This window comes from Mauremys mutica, chromosome 6, assembly GCF_020497125.1.
Source record: "Mauremys mutica isolate MM-2020 ecotype Southern chromosome 6, ASM2049712v1, whole genome shotgun sequence".
Taxonomy (NCBI): domain Eukaryota; kingdom Metazoa; phylum Chordata; order Testudines; family Geoemydidae; genus Mauremys; species Mauremys mutica.
In genome coordinates, this window is record NC_059077.1 from 13,641,280 (window position 1) to 13,660,957 (window position 19,678).

Genomic DNA, 19,678 nt, shown 5'->3' on the forward strand with positions numbered 1-19,678 from the left:
CTACACGTTCCAATACACCACTGGCATAGCTACCCCAGCATTTCAAGGAGTGTGCTCTGTGCTGGGTATAGACCTGTCCCAGTGTACACCCTCCCCACGGCAAGGGGGAGACTGGGACAAAGATTGTGACTCCAGGCTGCCCCAACAACAGAGCGCTTGGGTCTAGTTTGTAATGTTGTGACCTAGCCCTGAATGGACCAGACAGACAAAGGGTAGCGGAACAGAACATTTATTGTCCCCTTCTTACAGACGGGGAGCCACAGCAGAGTGGCTTTCCCGAGGTCACACAGGGAGGCTGTAGCAGAGGAGGAAATTGGAGCCAGATCGCCTGAATCCCAGGCCCATGCTTTAACAAAGACTGGTCAGCATCTCCAAAGCACCAACCATATGTAGCTAGGTCATCTCGCACAGAGTTCATGGTGGCTGTTGCGTCAGCTTCTGACATGCCTCCTTCCTCTGCACCCAATCCTGCCATACACCACACCGGGCAAAATCCTTTTGGAGTGTATTGTGTCTTTGCTTCTCACTTGGTTTATCAGTGCCAAGCATCTGAACTGCTCTTTTCCTTTCTGACTAGGGCTAGAAAACATGCCTCAAAGTGACACATTCAAGGAGCTCAACACCTGTAGCTTAACAAAGAGAAGGGTAAGGGGTGATGTAGAGGGGCTGGACTCACCCCTGCAGCGCCTCCTGCTAGTGATTTCTGGGAATTAGCTCAATTTCCAGCCCGGAGCACCCTCTGCAGGCCAGTGATCCGCCTGTCCTCTTGGCCCCCTGTGTCCCTCCCAGGACCCCTTTAACTGGGTCTCCCCCTCCCAAGGGAACCCCCACCCCACTATCCCCACTTTGCCTCAGTATTGGCTACTGGCCAGTCTCCATCTAGCCCCCACACCCTGGGGCAGACTGCAGTATCAGCCACTCATCACAGGCAAAGGGGTTTGGACCTGCTGCTTTTGCCTACCCCTGGGCTGCCCCCTGCAACCCCCAGTACCTCTTGGGGTTATGCTAGGCCGCAGCCTGGGGCTTTCCAGGCAGGAGCTCCCCAGCTCCTCTGCCTTTCCCCAGCCCTGCTCTGCTCCACGCTAGGTACCTTGTCTAACTCCCTGCAGCCAGGCCCTTCTCCCTCTACAGGCAGAGGGAGAATGTTTACTCCTGGCTTCCCTGGCCTTTTTATACAGGCCAGCTGTGGCCTGATTAGGGTGTGGCCCAGCTGCAGCCGCTTCCCCAATCAGCCCAGCTTTTAGAGCTGCAGCTTTCAAGCCCTGCCAGGCCGCTTCTTAAACCCCTCAGGGCAGGAGCGGGTAACCAACCCGTTACAGGTGGCCCCACGAAGTCGCGGGACCTCCTGGTCAACCTCCTCCTCGCCCTGGCAAAAATGGCCATCTACGCGACCAGGGAGAGGCGGTTGGCCAATGGAGACTCCTGCGACTGTGGGGCTTGTTTCCGATCCTTAGTCCGCTCACGTCTCCGGGCGGAGTTCCTCTGGGCGGCGTCCGCTGGCTCCCTTGACGCCTTCGAGGAGCAGTGGGCGCTGTCCGGGGTTCTCTGCTCGGTGTCACCGTCAGGCTCCCTTCTTATGACCCTTTGACCGCACTCCTGTCCCTGTTCTTTTATTAGTTGTCCCCCGCAATTAGTGGGTTTCTGAGGCTCTGTGGCACCTCCCCTTAGGCTGGGGGGGGTGCCGTTAGCATGGGGCGGGCTCGCCCGCCCCATTTCCTGGAAACCCAATAGATACAGGTGGCCCCACGAAGTCGCGGGACCTCCTGGTCAACCTCCTCCTCGCCCTGGCAAAAATGGCCATCTACGTGACCAGGGAGAGGCGGTTGGCCAATGGAGACTCCTGCGACTGTGGGGCTTGTTTCCGATCCTTAGTCCGTTCACGTCTCCGGGCGGAGATCCTCTGGGTGGCATCCGCTGGCTCCCTTGACGCCTTCGAGGAGCAGTGGGCGCTGTCCGGGGTTCTCTGCTCGGTGTCCCCGTCAGGCTCACTTCTTATGACCCTTTGACCGCACTCCTGTCCCTGTTCTTTTATTAGTTGTCCCCCGCAATTAGTGGGTTTCTGAGGCTCTGTGGCACCTCCCCTTAGGCTGTGGGGGGGGTTCCGTTAGCATGGGGCGGGCTTCGCCCGCCCCATTTCCTGGAAACCCAATAGATACAGGTGACAGTGGAGAACAAGCTTAGGTCTGCTTCAAAATGTGATCTTTCACTGCAACTGCCAGCGAGGGCTGTTCCTTTGAAACCTGCCAGCATATAATTTAATTAGTCATTTTTTTTGTGAACTAAGCCAAAAATAAGGAGAAACTTTCCACAAAACACTTGAACAATGGATTCGCAGTCACTTAACATTACAGAAAAGCATGTGCACGTACACATGATAGCTGAGGGGTTTCCAAACTTCATCATAGTGTGGACAACATTTTAATAATGAGACTGACCTGTGGACATCTGCCCTCCTGTTAACAATAGCACTGACCACCTCTCTGGCCATTCAGAAGTCCTACAACAACCTTGGGCCAATCACAGCAATAGCCAGTAACTGTCATTGAAACCAATATGACTAACACTCATCTCTTACATAAAGCTTTACCGTCTCAAAGTGCTGCAGTATCACCTATTAAATACTAATGCACACAGGTCAATAAGGTCGTTCTTTCCATTTGACACATGAGGCAGTTAAGGCAGAAAGATGAACTGTCTTGCCCAAACGGACTTAAGTTCTAATCCCAGATCTGGAGTTCCTCTCCCCAGTCCTGTGCTCAGACATGGGCAAGTTGCACATGGAAGGGCTGCAGGATTGGAAGACATCTGTTTCTCTCCTGCTGTGTCACTGCCACTAGGCACTAGGCCTTCAAAGCCCACTCTACTCATTCGGACATATAGATTCATAGTGTCTACGGTCAGGAAGGACCATTATGATCATTTAGTCTGTCTGACCTATGTTACAGAGGTCAAAGAATCTCACCCAATTCCTGCTGCATCTTTCCTGTCACGTAGCAGCTTCCGGGGGTGGGGTGTAGTAGGACTACTGAACATCCCATAGGGAGCTGCAGAAGCCAGATATACCCCCTCACCGTGGTCCTTCATTCGAGACCCCAGTCCCAAACATCCCCACCATCCTACTAGCTCTGTAATTTACCTGATCCCACGTGCTCAGCTGCCAGGTTCCTTCTCAAAATTAAAGGGACAGTCTCTGAGTTAATGTAGGGTGGCTCACAAGTGACCTTGGCATGTGGGGAGTTAAAAAAGTGGCTGGCATGCTGCTTCCTGGGCTTCAGAATGGAGAACCAAGCACAAAACTCATGAGCACAATGTGAATCTGTCCCTAAACTTTTAACATGCCTTCCCAATTAGGCTGTTAAGCAGCAGATGCTGAACTCTGTACACAGCTGCTGTGGATTTATCCTGGGATGATGGCTGAAGCTGCTAATCAAAACATCAGAGGGAAATGGATTTTTTCCACGTTAGTTTTTTTACTCATCTCGGCGTGTTCTTCTCTCTATCTTTGTTGCTTGTTTTAATGTCTCCACCAGTAAATCATCTGAAAACATTTCATTCTTCTCTTTCTTTATTCAGTGGGGGAGGATTCCTGATGGTTTATGTGCTTTCAGCTTGGGGCAGGTTGGTCACACTCTCACTGATGCTGCTCAGCCTAGTAGAGCAGAACAAAACCTTTGCACCAGAAATCAACTCGGGCCTCAGTCAACACCCCCACACCTGAACACTCCCAAACTTTGGCTCCAAACTGGACTTAGCAGCTAGCTCCTGCCTCTAGAGCTGGGCGCACTAAACCTCCACATCCAGCCTGTGGAGAGAATGGGTTCTAGATCTGAACTCTTCAGCCTAGGCCCTCTCTAAGCAAAATCTGAAAGCAAGTGAAACTTGCTGTTACCAACTCATGCAAAAGTCATGGTTTTGCCATGGAAACTTAATGAAACTCTGTGGTTTCCACTGTGTTTCCTGTTGAGCAGTGGACTGGGACTCAGGAGATATGGGTCATATCCAGGAGTGGTGGAAGCTCTCTAAAAGTGTGTGTGTGTAGGGGGACCACTGGCAGCCCTCCCACTTTTGAAAGTGATGGGGCCAGCGCTCTCCCCCCCAAATCCCCATTCTGGCACCTCTGGTTCTATCCTGGCTCTGCTTGCTGGGTGGTGACCTGGAACAAGTTACATCACCTCTCTGCATCTCAGTTTCCCCATCTGTAAAATGGGGCTAATGATACCGTCCTCCTTTGTAATGCACATTGAGATCTACTGAGGACAAATGCTATATAATAGGTAGGTATATATTGTAAATGAAATGCATAGAGTACAAATCCAGCTGGGTTGAAACCGAATCTGTGCCTGGGCCACAACTCAGCGAGAGTACTGATTACCCTCAGCTCTGCCAGCTCTCTGCGGAGGACTATGTGCCATCTTCAGTCAAGCATGTGCCTCCTTTTCCCCCCAGATCTCATCTTAAATTCTCCATGTGTGTATTAGCCCCACTCAGCTAGAGCTTATAGAAGGGTGGCTTTGTCACATGCAGCATGTTTAGCCTGCAATGTTGCCAATCGTAAATATTCAAATGCATGAGCCAGGCCAGGCCCCAGAAATTGTGAAACTGGCTTAAAAATCATGAGCTTTAAAAACAAATACGGATGGAGTTCTTTTTATTTGCCTTTTGATCCTTTAGGGTTCACGTTTTCAAGCTTATCCCTGCACCTATGAGGGCAAGAGACTTACTTTTGAAAACTAGAGTGCAGAATCTGGCACAGTCACGTAACTTCAGGGGGTAGGGCATTAAAAGAAACACTAACAGTGCGAGACTCAGGATAAAATGGCAAGAGTTGGCAACACTGAGAAAAGCAGCGTCCTATTTGCTAACTAGCCTGAGTTAATAAACAATAACAATAATACCTAGCTCCTATATAGAGCTTTTCATTAGCAGATCTCAAAATGCTTTACAAAGGAGATTAGTCTTCTCAGCCCCATTTTACAGATGGGAAAACTGAGGCACCCAGGTCACCCAGCAAGCGAGTGACAAAGCTGAGAATGGACCCCCCCACCACCAGGTTTCCCAGATCCCAGACTAGTGCACTATCCACTAGCCCATGCTGCCTGCTGAATTACCCAGGGCATATTATGCCAGCCCAGAACATTTCACATTGGCTGCTTGTAAATGGGCAGGTTGAATTTAGGGCAGTGCTGGTGATCCCACTACTGCATGAGTTCTCAATAGGCTCTATCAGGCCTTTGCCAGCTCAGTCCATTTTTCGCCATTTTTAAAAATCAACTTCAATCTTCCTAACACCAAGGGGCTCTCTCTAGCCACTGGTGTCCTGTATGTACGGCCTGCTCCCTTTTATCACCTACCTTCCCTTTGTGGCTTTTGTTAAGCTTTCAGAAGGTGGCCTTTACTCTAACATTTTCAAATACATTGCACCAGACCTGTGACCACCTGGCATTAATGGTTGCCAGGGTACTTTGCACCATGGCCACTCAGAACTTCCCAGGAGCACTGTGGCTAGAATGCAGCGCCTCCAGCTCCGCAGACCTCTTAATGCTTGAGGTAAAAAGGGTCTTTGTGAGTTTTAGGACAGCTCAAATCCTGGGGCAACTTTTTTGTGACAATTTTGTGACATCCCTGGTTGTTGTGCGTGGTTTTGTTGGTGTTTGTTTCCCCAAGTCCAAAATTTTGTTGCTTTATAGCTGGTTTCCCCCACACACCCCGCCCTCAAAAATCCTAAATCTAATTTTGGACACAATTTGAATAATCTTTTCATCAAAATATTAATGGAAAAAAATAATTGGAATTTTGAAACTTTTTGACAAGCTTGAGTTAGCATGTAGAGACACTGGCTTAGAACAGACCTTCCAGCAGTTCTGATTCGGTTCAGGGAAGGCAGTGGTTTTATGTACACAGATACTATTATTATTTACTTTTTGTTTGCACTGCAGTACCACCCAGTCCTGGATCAGGGCCCCATTGTGCTAGGTGCTGTACAAATGCAGAACAAAAAAAGTCAGCCCTTGCCTCAAAGAGGCGGTGATGAAAGCAGTGTAGGACCCGGTAAAGAACAGAACAGAACTACACTCATTACACTGTGATGATGTCCCATAGCCCAAGGGATCCAGTCGAAACACATCACGCTATATGTGCTTCTTGTGAGCTTTATACATAAAATTTCTGTTGTTTTCTACAATCTTTTTGAGCTCAGGCTAAATTTCTTTTAATCCGCTAATGAATTCAACTTCTTCATAGGTATAGTTACTGCCTGATCATCTTTGGAACTGCAGGTTAATATAACAGATGCCCAACACCTTGTAAGCCTGAATAGCTACACACCAGAACTTGGTAATGTCATTTAGTCACATCCTTTGCAATTGGATCTCATCCACACCTGTGTTATTATTACTCACTAACGTTTTTAAGGCACCCATCGCTGTAGTATCTAGGTACGAACATCACAGTAACATCGCAGTAAATCCTGCACTATGCAGAGCCCTCATAATTCCCAAGATCGTATGTCTACATTACAGCTGCTAGAGTGGCAAAACGATTGTGCGGCAGTGCCATAGTGTAGCTGCTGCTCTATCAACGGATGGGGTTTTTCCATTGATGGAGTTAATCCACCTCCCTGAGAGGCAGTAGCCAGGCCAATAGAAGACTTCTTCCATCCACCTTGCAATGTCTGTAATGGGGTTAGGTTGAACTAACTACAGTGCTCAGGGTGCAAAATTTTTTACAGCCCAGAGCAATATAGCTAAGTCATCCTAAGTTTTAAGTTTAGACCAGGCCTAAGACTCCATCCTGTCCGAAGTCAATAGGAGTTGACGGTACTCAGCACTTCGTAGGATTAGCCCTGCTGCACCCACGTGATAGACTCCAAGATCCAAATCTACCCTTTCCGCATGTTTTTAAATATATTAGGCCTGATCTTCCACTGCCTTGTAGCTTGTGTAGTTAGATCCAGATCCTCAAAGATATTTAGGCTCCTAACTACCACTGACATAAAAAATACCTTTGCACCTCTGGGCCTAAACACAGCTAGCTAGACCCATTTTGCATAGGTAGGTGCAGCTACATAACATGTAAAGCAGTGGAAAATCAGGCCCATAATGATGAGGAACAAACAGTGATACTTCCCCCCACCCCCACCAAATAAAAGTTCAGGCAGCATAAGAAAAGGGAAAAAAATACAAAACCTTTTAGCATGCCTGGAAACAGGCAGTAATCCCACAGGTTTTATTTAAAATGGCAGTGTAGTAACACAAGGCCACCACACGGAGGCGTGTCATTGTAAACTGTAGGGAAACAATAATGAACAAGGTGGTTGTTTTTTCTTTATCCATTGTGGGTGAGGGTGGGGAGACTGGTTTTGTGCAGTATCCATAAGCCCTTTGTTTTCTTGTTGGCTATTCTTCTGACGGGGCAGACACTGCAGAAAAGGACCTAGGGGTTACATTGGACGAGAAGCTGGATATGAGTCGACAGTGTGCCCTTGTTGCCAAGAAGGCTAACAGCATTTTGGGCTGTATAAGTAGGGGCATTGCCAGCAGATCGAGGGATGTGATCATTCCCCTCTATTTGGCATTGGTGAGGCCTCATCTGGAGTACTGTGTCCAGTTTTGGGCCCCACACTACAAGAAGGATGTGGAAAAATTGGAAAGAATCCAGCGGAGGTCAACAAAAATGATTAGGGGGCTGGAGCACATGACTTATGAGGAGAAGCTGAGGGAACTGGGATTGTTTAGTCTGCAGAAGAGAAGAGTGAGGGGCGATTTGATAGCAGCCTTCAACTACCTGAAGGGGGTTCCAAAGAGGATGGATCTAGACTGTGCTCAGTGGTGACAGATGACAGAACAAGGAGCAATGGTCTCAAGTTGCAGTGAGGGAGGTTTAGGTTGGATATTAGGAAAAACTTTTTCACTAGGAGGGTGGTGAAGCACTGGAATGGGTTACCTAGGGAGGTGGTAGAATCTCCTTCCTTAGAGGTTTTTAAGGTCAGGCTTGACAAAGCCCTGTCTGAGATGATTTAATTGGGAATTGGTCCTGCTTTGAGCAGGGGGTTGGACTAGATGACCTCCTGAGGTCCCTTCCAACCCTGAGATTCTATGATTCTATGAAACGATTTCCAGTGATCTGCAGCCAAAAGCACGTCTGTTATACTTGAGCCCAAGCCTTCTCAGCCAGCGGAGCAAGGGTTACGACCTGGCTGGGATTTGACTGGCCTGGCTGGGTTTTTTTACGTATTTGCCAGTTGCCAGAAAAATAATTTAATCTGCCAGGTTTTTTTTTTTTACATGGATCTCTAGAGTGACATTATTATCACAATGCACTGGGATATCTAACGAGAGACGTTTCTGTGTCCAGCAAAAGATGCTGCAGTGTTCCCACTTGTGCAGTTTCAATAAGGAAATGATGTTATCAACCTAATCTATACGTGTTATCTCTCTAGATACTATTTAATGGCTGTTGAAGCAGGGGCGGGGGGCTGCCTTGTGGTTGGAGTTGGCAGGCTTGCCTTGTGGGAGTGGGGGTGTGTGGATTTTTTACATTTCAAAGGTGGTAACTGTAGCCTGCTCTTTGTACTGTGCTTGCCACTGGGTGTCGGCCTTTTGTTTTGCACATTTTAAAGTCCATGGGTGACATTCGCCCTGATGCAGAGAGGCCAGTCCATGCCTACGTGCCACCTAAGTCCTATTTAAGAGACATTTTTATTGCTTAAGTGCGGGTAGGCTTAGTGATGCTGGCTCCCTGTGTGGGAGGGAGGAGGTGGAGTCACCACAGTGCCTAATTCTGGACATCATTCTCTCCCCCAGCACCGTCACCCACATGGGAGTAGAAACCCAACCAACTCACAGGAGTTCTTGGCATGGTTCTGTCAGGGGAACGGGATTCTGTCCCCACCACCCCACAAAGAGGCTGAAGGTTCCAAGCCCAAACCCCACAGAGCTCAGCAATGCTGGAGGCCAAAGGCCTCTCACTGCTTCCTCCTCCTCCTGGCTGACTGTAGCTCCTGCACAGCACAGAATCCACACTGCTAGAAGCGCCCAAGCCAGGACCCTCCTGCAGCATTGCTGGGAGGTAGCAGAGTCCAGCTATGCCCCACCTACACACACACACACACACACACACACATTCACCTCACCTTCCCTCTCCTGTAGAGCTGGCACCCTGCAGAACATCCACGGTGACCAGGCTTCTGCGGGGCCTGGGCAGACCATCCTGTAGCAGTGGCAAGCTCCCTCCTTTGACGCACACCCACTGAGAGCCACAGGCTCCCCTCCGCGTGTGGAAGTTAGTAGTGTATTATATTTGTATAGCAGTAACACCTAGAGAGCCTACACAAAATCAGCCCCCCCCCTCAGCCCCTCCGTTATGCTAAGACTGTGTAAACACATAGTAAGAGACAATGTCACAGAGAGCTGGAGATTAAACAGACAAGACAGAAGAAGGCGAGAGTGGAAAAAGACACTCGCTGAAGTTCCCACACAAGGTCAGTGGCAGAGCCAGGAAAAGTACTTAGATCTCTTGATTCCCACACCATTGACTCCACCCACTAGGCCACACTACCTGTCATGTTGGAGAAAGCCTTCCAGGGCAGGCATTGTCTCTTTAGCTGTGTTTGCTCAGCACCTGGTCAGGGTGCATGAGAATAGATTGTAAATGGCTCGATCCATCAGCCACTTGAGGGGGGCCAAAGATCCACACTGGGTTAGTGTGGACTGCAACAGCAACTTGGTCTGTGCTGGCAGTGGCGTGGTGGGTATGTGTAGCTACATAGTGTGTCGCCCCAGTCCACACTGCAGTGAGTAGCTACATGCAGCCGTGAAAGGCTTTGGCAGGCAGGAGGCAGCAGGGAAACACTCTGCAAGCAGGCAGGTGACGGGACAACACACAGCTTAAAATAGCAGTGCAAACAGGGGAGACGCTGCCCGGGTGTGCAGAGAGACGTGTAGGTACATACCCTAAGGTTCTGGTGTAGCTGTATGCCACTCGCCTGAGCAGTGCCTCACTATCTACACCGCTATTTATACCCGTGCTGAGGGCGGTGTGCCGTGTATATACTCAACACGTAGCCGCAAGGGTAGACTTACCTTAAACAGGAGTTAGAACAGGCTTGATCCCGTGCAGCAGAGGTGTGGTCAGTTGGGAGCAGAAGAGCAAAATAAAAGCGCTGTGCAGAAGACGGTGAGCAGGGCAAGCCGAGCCTGCATGCGTTAGCACAGTGCTGTGCAGCTGCCGAGTTATGCCTGTCTATTAGCAAGAGCATAGGCGCCAACTCCGTGGGTGCTCTGGGGCTGGAGCACCCACGGGGAAAAATTGGTGGGTGCTCCCTGCCCCGCCCCAGCTCACCTCTGCCTCCGCTCCGCCTCCTCCCCTGAGCGCGCCGCCTAGTCCTGCTTCTCCCCGCTCCCTCCCAGCGCTTGCGCCGCGAAACAGCTGTTTCACACAGCAAGCAGTGGGAGGGAGGGGGGAGGAGGAGGAACGCGGCGTGCTCGGGGAAGAGGAGGGGCCGGGTCGGGGGTTTGGGGAGGGGACCAATAAGGGCAGGGAGGGGGCAGTGTTGGGGCGGGGCCAGGGGAGTGCGAGCACCCTCCGGCACCAAGGAAAGTTGAGCAAGAGCGGTCAGGCTCAAGAGGGAGCAAGGCTATTTGGGTGTTGCTCCATTCAGCAGTGCAATACCCAAGTCCCATTGGCTTCTAACTCCTAGGGTACGTCCAGACTACCTGCCGAATCGGCGGGTAGCGATCGATTTTGCGGGGATCGATATATCGCGTCTCATCTAGACGCGATATATCGATCCCCGAACGCGCTCCCGTCGACTCCGGAACTCCACCGGAGCGAGTGGCGGTAGCGGAGTCGACGGGGGAGCCGCGGACGTCGATCCCGAGTGGTGAGGACGGGAGGTAAGTCGGGATAAGATACTTCGACTTCAGCTACGGTATTCCCATAGCTGAAGTTGCGTATCTTACCTCGACACTGCCCCCCAGTGTGGACCAGGCCCTAGAGACTGAAGCTTTGCTTGGCATTGCAATGAGAGAGATGTGAATCACCAATAACCCATTTTTTGGTTGGATGGCCAGCCTAAACAATGGAAAACAAAACTGTTTCAGGGTGACCCAAGATCATAGAACCATGGGATAGATGGGACCACAAGGGTCATCTAGTCTAACCCCCTGCCAAGATGCAGGGTTTGTGGTGTTTAAAGGTGAATGTTTTCCAACCTTTTTGGCAAACCGAAAAAGGTGAAAAAATTTGTTTCAGGTTGAATGGATCTTTTTATTTTCTAGGGTTTTTTTTTCAACCTTTAAAAAACAATAAAATTGATGTAAAAATTGACCACAAAATCATTGAAATTGAAAAACGGAAGCATTTCATTTAGAAAATGTCGAAACAAAATGTTTTTATTTTTTTGAATTTTCCTGAATTTTTTTTTTTTGACTGAAGCAATTCAGCCAATTCGATGTGAAGTCGCAAAATGTTTTGGTTGATCCTAAACTGCGTTTTTTTGGTGAAAAAAGCTTTGTCTTCAAAATCGCGCAACGATCTCACTGCAATGCCTTTCAAAATCTGGATCTGAGTGCTGGATGAACATGAGGATGAGGCTTAGGACTAGTTTCCCTCAGAAACACTGATTCTTGCCTCCACCCCACCCTTTTGTATCCTGTATACGTAAGTATGGCAGTGGGCCCTCAATTCATGAAGGTACTCCAGTGTACTCTGCAGAGTAAGGGCTGGTCTACACAAGGGTGGGGGGGGGGTCGATGTAAGATACGCAACTTCAGCTACAAGAATAGTGTAGCTGAAGTTGACGTATCTTATTTCGACTTACCTCCCGTCCTCACGGTGCAGGATCAATGGCTGTGGCTCCCCCGTCGACTCCACTTCCGCCTCTCGCCGTGGTGGAGTTCCAGAGTCGATGGGGAGCGTGGCGGGGATCGATTTATCGCGTCTAGTTGAGACGTGATAAATCGATCCCCAATAGATCGATTGCTACCCACCGATCCGGCGGGTAGTGTGGACATACCCTAAGGATCGTTTCCTGAATAGGGGCCCGGGTCTGCAGGGAGCTTGGGGTTTATGATCACTCAGGCTTGGTCTACACTAGCAACTTATGTCAGTATAACTATGTCACTCAAGAGTGTGGGAAATCTACACCGCTGAGAGGTGCAGTTATACTGACCTAATTCCCAGTGTAGACAGTGCTATGTCAAAGGGAGGACTTCTCATAGCTAGTGCCTCTCAGGGAGGTGGATTACCTATGCCAATGTGTGAAGCACTTCCGTCAGCGCAGATAGCGTCCTCGCTGACGTGCTATAACAGCGCAGCATTTTAAATGTAGACAGACCCGCAGCCTAGAGGACTTCACCTGGCACTTAACTCGACTGGAGCCCCCATGGAGCATCCATTGCACCTTCACTGGAGGCTGCACCCCGAGCAAGGACTTGCAAGCTCAAGCCCTAAACATTGCTGGTTTTTAGATGCTCTGCAAAAGGAAGCAGAATTTTCCATGGTGCCGGCTGGGGCATTGGGATGCAAAGTGGCTACATTCAGAATATCTAGGACACCGGCTGTTTCAGGTTATATTTTATTTTCTCCAGGGGTGTAAAATGTGCAACAGGTATGTTTATAGGACTGCCAGCTCGTTAGCCAATAGGAATTGCAACCAAAAAAATAAATCAAACCAAAGAAATCTAACAATATACTGCTCTACAGCAATTAGTGCAAGTCAAGTAAAACATTGGTTCGACACATAAAAACAACTGAAAAGGCATTTCCAGGCCACAGGTATTATACACTGTGCTGTGAGGCAGTTACATTTTTCTCTCAGGGGTCAGGGGAGAGAGAGTGGGAAAGCACCTAGTAAGCATATTCAAGCTTAGCATTTTCAACCCTTTCAGTCAGGCCCCCCTTCTGCCCCCAAAATCACAAGTGTGGCATAAACAGCACAAGATTTAAAAAGAACACTAAAAGCTGGGGTCTTTTTTATTTACTCTCTGGTTTCTGAGCCTTGTATGCAAGGGGCATTGTCAAGCTTTTCTCTGCAAGCATGAGTACTACAAACTTACTGTTCTAATGCGAGCTGAGATTCTCCTGTAATCACCTGACTCCAGGAGCTGGGGCTTCAAGTGAACCACTGACTATCTTGAGACTCATGATAAAATAACAAGAGTTGGAAACACTGGTTCCTTCACCTGTTATTTGTGCAGTAACTCTCTACCCTCATGCACCCAGCCAACTACTCTCCCCAGCAAATGGGGAAGGTGACTGGAGGCAGAGCTGCTTCCATTCTCCAGCTGTCCCTGCCCATTTGTGGGGTCACAAGAAACTCCTGCTCTCCTGTCTGTCTAGAATGAAACATTCTGAAGGTACGTTCTCTCTTTTGCCTTTGCACAGAGACAAAAGAAAGGAGACGACATTACTTTTCTAAGCCTGACAATTGTAATTGAGAGTGCTCAGAACTTGGCAGTACTGGCTCCCTGTAAGTTTGCAGCACCAAATTTTCAAAATCGTGGCCTCAGTAGACTCATAGACTTTAAGGTCGGAACGGGTAGGTTTACACTGCAGCTGGGAGCACGTCTCCCAGCCCGGGTAGACAGACATGCGCTAGCTCTGCTCGAGGTAGTGCGCTAAAAACAGCAGTGTGGGCCTTCTGACACAGGCGGCAGTGTGGGCTAGCAGTCTTAGTACGGACCCAGGGGATTGGGCAGCCTTGGACCCAGGCGGCTAGACCATGGCACAATGTTCACACTGCTAGTTAATTGTGCGCTAGCTCAAGCAGAGCTACCCAGGCGGTGTAAACATCACTTATTAGTGCATGCATCATGACAGAATGACATGTCCCGTGTGTGTGGAGATATAGAGCAAATATATTTTGTGTGTGGGAATTATCAACCAGTTTATCCACATCTTTCTGGTACTGGGGATGATGGCTGGCTGAACAGACAATATAACTGAACAACTGCATGTTTTCTTATCCGTTTGCAGGAATTTGTGGCCAACAGGGAAAGCTGACCAGGGCTTAGCACTTATCCTTTCACTTGATTAACTGAATATGTAGCTACTCAAACATCTGGTGTCTCAAGGTGACTTACTGGGGGCTCTACCAGTTGGATAGGATTGTATGTGGTTTCCTGTCTGATTTCTAGTCACTGCTCTTACGAAGAAAGTTAAACTCTCTCTTGGTTTTGGTCTTTTAATGTATTAGTTCCACTTTTTTCAGGCTTCTGGTCTTTTCTAAAAAATTGAGAGCTACGTCGTTCTTCCGCTGTGACAAGAATGATAGGCCCTGAAGTCAACAGGGCTACACAAGTGCTTAAAATTAGGCATATGCTTAAGTACCTCCAGTATCTGGGCCATAATTAATAATGATGAGAAGAGGAAGAAGATGCCACCTCACTAGGGTGACCAGACCTCCCAATTTTATTGGGACCGTCCCGATATTAGAGGCTTTGTCTTATATATGCAACTATATTACCCCCCCTGCCTCCCCAGCCCCGAAAAAAAAAGTGTCCCACTTTTTCACACTTGTTATCTGGTCACCCTAAACCTCACCACTAGCTCGGAGAGAATGTAGCCATACCTAGTTCCTTCCAGGCAAAAGGCCTGATTCTGATCTCACACCAGTTGAAAATCAGAAGGGACTCCCTTGCAACTAATAGAGTTATACTGCTATAAATGCTATCAGCCTCAGACTCCCAGGGAGCAGCTGAAAAGAACCTCATTGACAGTCACAGTTGACATGCAGTTCATGATTAGGAGAGCAAGGCTGAGTTATGGAAGGGTCATGGAGAATGCAGAGTGAGATGCTCCCTGCAATGTTTCACACACACATGAACACCTGTATATATACCTGTGGCCCAACATCACCACACAACATTGAAATGTAAAGAAACGGCAAGGCAGAAATAGAGTCTGTTATATTCCTTCCACCGTGAAATGATCTCAGCCAGCTACATACAACCAAAATGAGCTCATTCAGGGAAAATCAGCCTTAACTTCTTATCGTAATAATAATAACAATGGTTTCCGTTAACCATAAACATTGCAGCTAGACAATTAAATAAGGAGTGAATATTTTACAAAAAGCCTTTGGAAGCCGCCAAATTTGTATATTCTGCAAACAAATTGGCATTTAAATGTTGCAGTAAAAACTTGCCATTGGTTGCACTTCTGGAACAGTTTGGCTTTCCAATGTTTGCCACACGCACAAGAACCAAGTCTTGTTCATAATTTAAGAGATTCAATTAATACTGTTTAATAAATATGAAAAAGTAGCTTGTCGTTTTAAAAAAATCTATAGGTTCAACAAAAGTTAAGGATGATTGTCCCATGATTAACTAAGGCAAACTTGTTTGTGTATCTTTTTTTCCTTTCTTTTTTTTTGTACATAAAGCAATCACATAAAAATAGTTATAAATAGAAAACTTCCAAAGTTTTTTTCCCCACAGACAAACAGGAAAAAAAATTAAAAAACAAAAACAAAAATTAAAAACAAAAGCACACCTTGCTTCAAGTTCTCGTAGATTATACAGTACTCAGCATCTTTGGATACTTTACATGACTCCAAATCGTAGACAAAAACACCTGAAATAACCAGTTGTCTGTAAAATGTAGTTTGTATAAGAAGTTGGTACATATACAAAAAAAAGTTTGATGCAGTTTTAAAAAGTTTTCTTTCCAGTTCCCACTGTTCATTGCACACAGGGTCTCTGTGCATTTAATTTTGGAGGGTGCGGGGAAGCTAGTCTCAGGCAGTTCATCAGGATCATTCTTTTAAATGTGTTCTCAAAGCAGAAAGGAATTATTTATGCTCTAAGAGCTTCCTGACAAAGGGAATCATATGTGAGAGCGACTTTGAAGAGGGTGCTCATTTTGTCCCGTGCATGTAGCAACGTCTGTGCTCCAGTAGAGAGAGCATCCTTGAATTGTGACTGAAGAGCAGCACCTTTAATGGATGAACTGAAATTAAAAAAAAATAAACTACGGTCCTCTGGTTTCCTTTGATTCTGCTGAAACCGAAAGATAACAGTAAAAAGAAGAGTGAGCACGCCATAGTTTTTTAAATTTACATTTTTGAGCCTTGATTAAACTTAAAACCAGTCTCTGTATTGGCATGAAACTAACTGCAGGTCACCTCAGTAGACTGTTTGTTAAAAAGTTACCACCACTGTTTAAAAGGGGAAACTAGAAGCACATTGCTATCAAAGCCTTCTTTCAATGAAGTATCTCATATTTTATGTTGTAAGCCCTATATTTCTGAGCTGACAAATGCTGAAGAATGATTTCTACTAGCACTCAGTGACAGTCTTGTTTTGTGGACTCTTTAGTATAATAATTTTCAGTCAGGATCCCCTGAGCAATATCTGAATCCTTTTCCCAGATGATCCTGGACAGCAGGGTCTTTGTATGCTCAGAATTTCGTCAAGGGATTCTGACATGTGACATATTTGCTAGTAATTTGTAATGACCCTAGGCCAGATCCTCAGCTGCAATAAATCAGCACAGCTGCACAGAGGGGCATTCATTTGCACCAGCTAAGAATCTGGCCCATGTCGAGGCCCTTTCAGACTGTTTTTGTCATTTGATTATGGGGTTAAAAAACCCAAGGAATTTAGAAGTGGCCAAAAAATGGTTTGCCATCTTCACTGATGTCCAGCTGACCATGTGGTATCACGAATGGAGAGCAATGGAAATCTCCTTCCGAAGCACTGTCTTGACCTCCAAACTAAGGCAAGTGATGTTTTCAGAAGCATTCAAAAGACCAGCCACCTGCATCCTGCAGCTTGACCCTTCCCACTCCCGCAAAATTGGATTCCAAGAACTACGGGCAGGCTCTGCTGTTGGGATGAGACAAGCTTCTCATCTCTTATGCCAAGTGCTCTACAAATGGTCTAAAAGGACACCCCTAGCAGACTGTGCTGGTGGAGTCACTGACAAACTCAACCTACATTTCCTAGTACAATCACAGAATAGTACCAACAGCAGCACCTCATTCAGAAGAATGTCCATTGCCTGTTTGGGTGTGGCTCCGCCTACCATCCTACGGCACAGTCTAGATTCACATGGGCGACCAATTGTTTCTTTGGAGTGAGATGATGAGAGACAGCAGGTGAGAATCAGAGAGAGTCGTTCACTCTTTAAGAATGGTACGGAACGTACCACACCCAGTACATGGGTAGAACTGGTTTAGTTGCTAGCCTCAGAAATTGGGGCCACATGGTTTAGTCCAGGCAGTCCACTGAATCCTGTGCTCCAAGGGTCAGGGAGAGGGAAGTATGGCCGTGCCGAGATGTTCTCGTTATGGCCCAGGGCAAAGGCAAAGATGCCCCCATTCCTTTCCATGTCCAGGTGCGTCCTCCCAAACAGCTTCATTTGGGTTTCTTCGAACTGGCTCTCTAGATCTTGCAGGTTTAGAGCATTCTTGGCCCCACTCATGAAGTGCTTGTGGCTGGGGCCTGGAAGGCACATGGCCGTGGTGCCAAGATGGCTGCTCATCTCCTCCAGAGTTGGAGGCATCATGAAGCCTTTCTCGTCTGGCTGGCCATTCTGTGCAAACAGCAAGCTGGCCGCCCTCCAGGCGGCGGGCTTGCGCCCCCGCCTGGGCCTCGATATTCGACAGCTCTGCCGCTTGATATGGCGGTGGAGGTGGTCGGAGCGAGTGAAGCTCTTGTAGCAGAATTCACACTGGTAAGGCCGGACACCCGTGTGAATGCGCATGTGGTTCTTTAGGTCGTAGTTGTGCACGAATTTGGCATTGCAGTGTATGCAGAGGTATGGCCTTTCTCCTGTGTGTTTCCGCATGTGGATTTTTAGCTTGTCCTGCCTACAAAACAAAAGTCACAGCCACCTGTTATCACTTGAGCATAGATACTTAAAGAGGTGCTGTCACATTAAGCCCTCAATTTAGCTTTTATTTTTTTTTAAATATACATAATATTAAAAAGGACAGTGCCAGGGAGGAAGAATAGTCTTGTGGTTATGGTATGAGATCGGCACTCAGATCCTAGCTCTGCTATAATCTTCCTCTTGACCGTGAGCAAGTCACTTAATCTCTTTCTACCTCATTTCCCCATCCGTAAACTGAGGATACTCATGCTTCTCTACCACCCCAGGATATTGTCAGGAGAGATACTTGGGAGGCACTAAGACCCAGGCCCAAAGGTATGCAGGCACCTAATGCCCATTGATTTCAATGGGAGTTTAACACTTATATACCTTTGAGGATCTGGGCCTAAGATGCAGTGATGAAGGATCACATAAGTACCTGGAGAGGTAGGTTAAAATTCATCCCTACCTAGAACTAATCCACCCACCCACTTGCTACAGATAATGTGAGTTGGTGTTTCCACTCTACACCCTCACTTTCTAGGGTGGAATAATTTGGCTCCAACTCAGTATCCAAAATGTTGTGATACGTGGAAGTCTCTTGGGTTATTTGACAATCAAAACTTTAACATTAAATGCTAAAGGAGGAAACAAATTAAATAAGACCCATTTCTACAATGATGGATCCAAGGAATCACCCAGCGCTTAATGGCCAGGCTGAGGGACAGTGCGGGAAGAGTGATATTTATGTACAGTAATTACAAAATTTAAAAAAATAAATTAGCAAATCTGCATATGTATATCAAGTGCTTTGCAGCTGGACTTCCTCCCCCTAGCCATTGCATATTGCTCATCTTCGCTTGTCAGCTGTTCACAGAGGTAGTTACAGTTCCTGCCTTGGACAGCACCTACCACCCAAACTTGATCCTAATACAAATAGTCAATAATAACTTTCCAATGCAATTTAGTTACTAACGTGGGTTTACTGGCGAGACGAGCTGCACAGCTTTCTGGGAAAAAGCATGTCAACACTGTCTGCTCTGGAAGGGTGAACTTCCACCCATCTACAGAAGGTCCCTAAAGTTCAGACCGGCCGTGGCTCCAACAGGCAGAGTATGTAGCTGTGGAGCAGGGACTCAGGGTCTCCATGACCTGCATACTGTGGAATTGAGCCTATGCCAGCTTTGCATAGGCCATTGGGGAGAGGACATTTGGGGAGGAGCAGAGGCACAGCCATTGGGTCCATGCTTAGTGGGTATGGATGTCTCTTCCAGCTCTGGAGTTGGAAAAACAACCATGGAGGGGTTCTGGAGCTACCCAAGGCCCTGCGGTGGGTGGGATTTTGTTCCGCCCCAATCCCTGCACTGTTCCCTCGTGCAAACCCCATTTACTCAAGCTTTCTGTAGGCTGGTGTATAGATCTAAGATGTACCCCCAGGCTCCTCAAGGACGGCATTCTGCTGAGGCTCAGCAGAGGTGTAGTGGGGAAGGCTGGGGCTGGAGCCATCACACATCAGAACAGATCTGGGCACCTAGCATGGAGCAGTAGTAAACCCTACCTAGTTCTATCTCCCCGCCACCCCCCAAATAGCCTCTACTGAGCAGCATCAGGAGGACACATCCCTGGCAGCATGGGTCCTGCAGCAGTAGCCCTGTAACCAGGGGACACAAGAGGTGCAGCTGTCCATGTGTCTCTGCCCAGGAGGGGGTGAGCGGGGAAAGCAGAGATATTTAATTTTCTGAGCTATCACCCCAGGTACGGTCCATAAATCACAGCACATAGTGACGCAGCAGACAGCCACTGACATGGCTGCAGCGGTATCCCAGGAACCGATCACCTTGGAATCTAAGCTCCAGTGGTGGCA

At 47.8% G+C, this 19,678-nt stretch overlaps 1 protein-coding gene across 3 annotated transcripts in view; it reads right to left on the bottom strand.

The window, feature by feature from the left end:
• Positions 1-16,927: 16,927 nt before the first annotated feature.
• The window catches only part of ZBTB7C (zinc finger and BTB domain containing 7C), a 272,862-nt gene continuing 270,111 nt past the window's right edge, over positions 16,928-19,678 (bottom strand). For all 3 annotated transcript variants that reach the window (XM_045020359.1, XM_045020361.1, XM_045020360.1), the window contains one exon: positions 16,928-17,812. In XM_045020359.1, the coding sequence (XP_044876294.1) occupies positions 17,176-17,812 (637 nt within the window). In that variant the 3' untranslated portion in view covers positions 16,928-17,175. The remainder of the gene's footprint in view (positions 17,813-19,678) is intronic.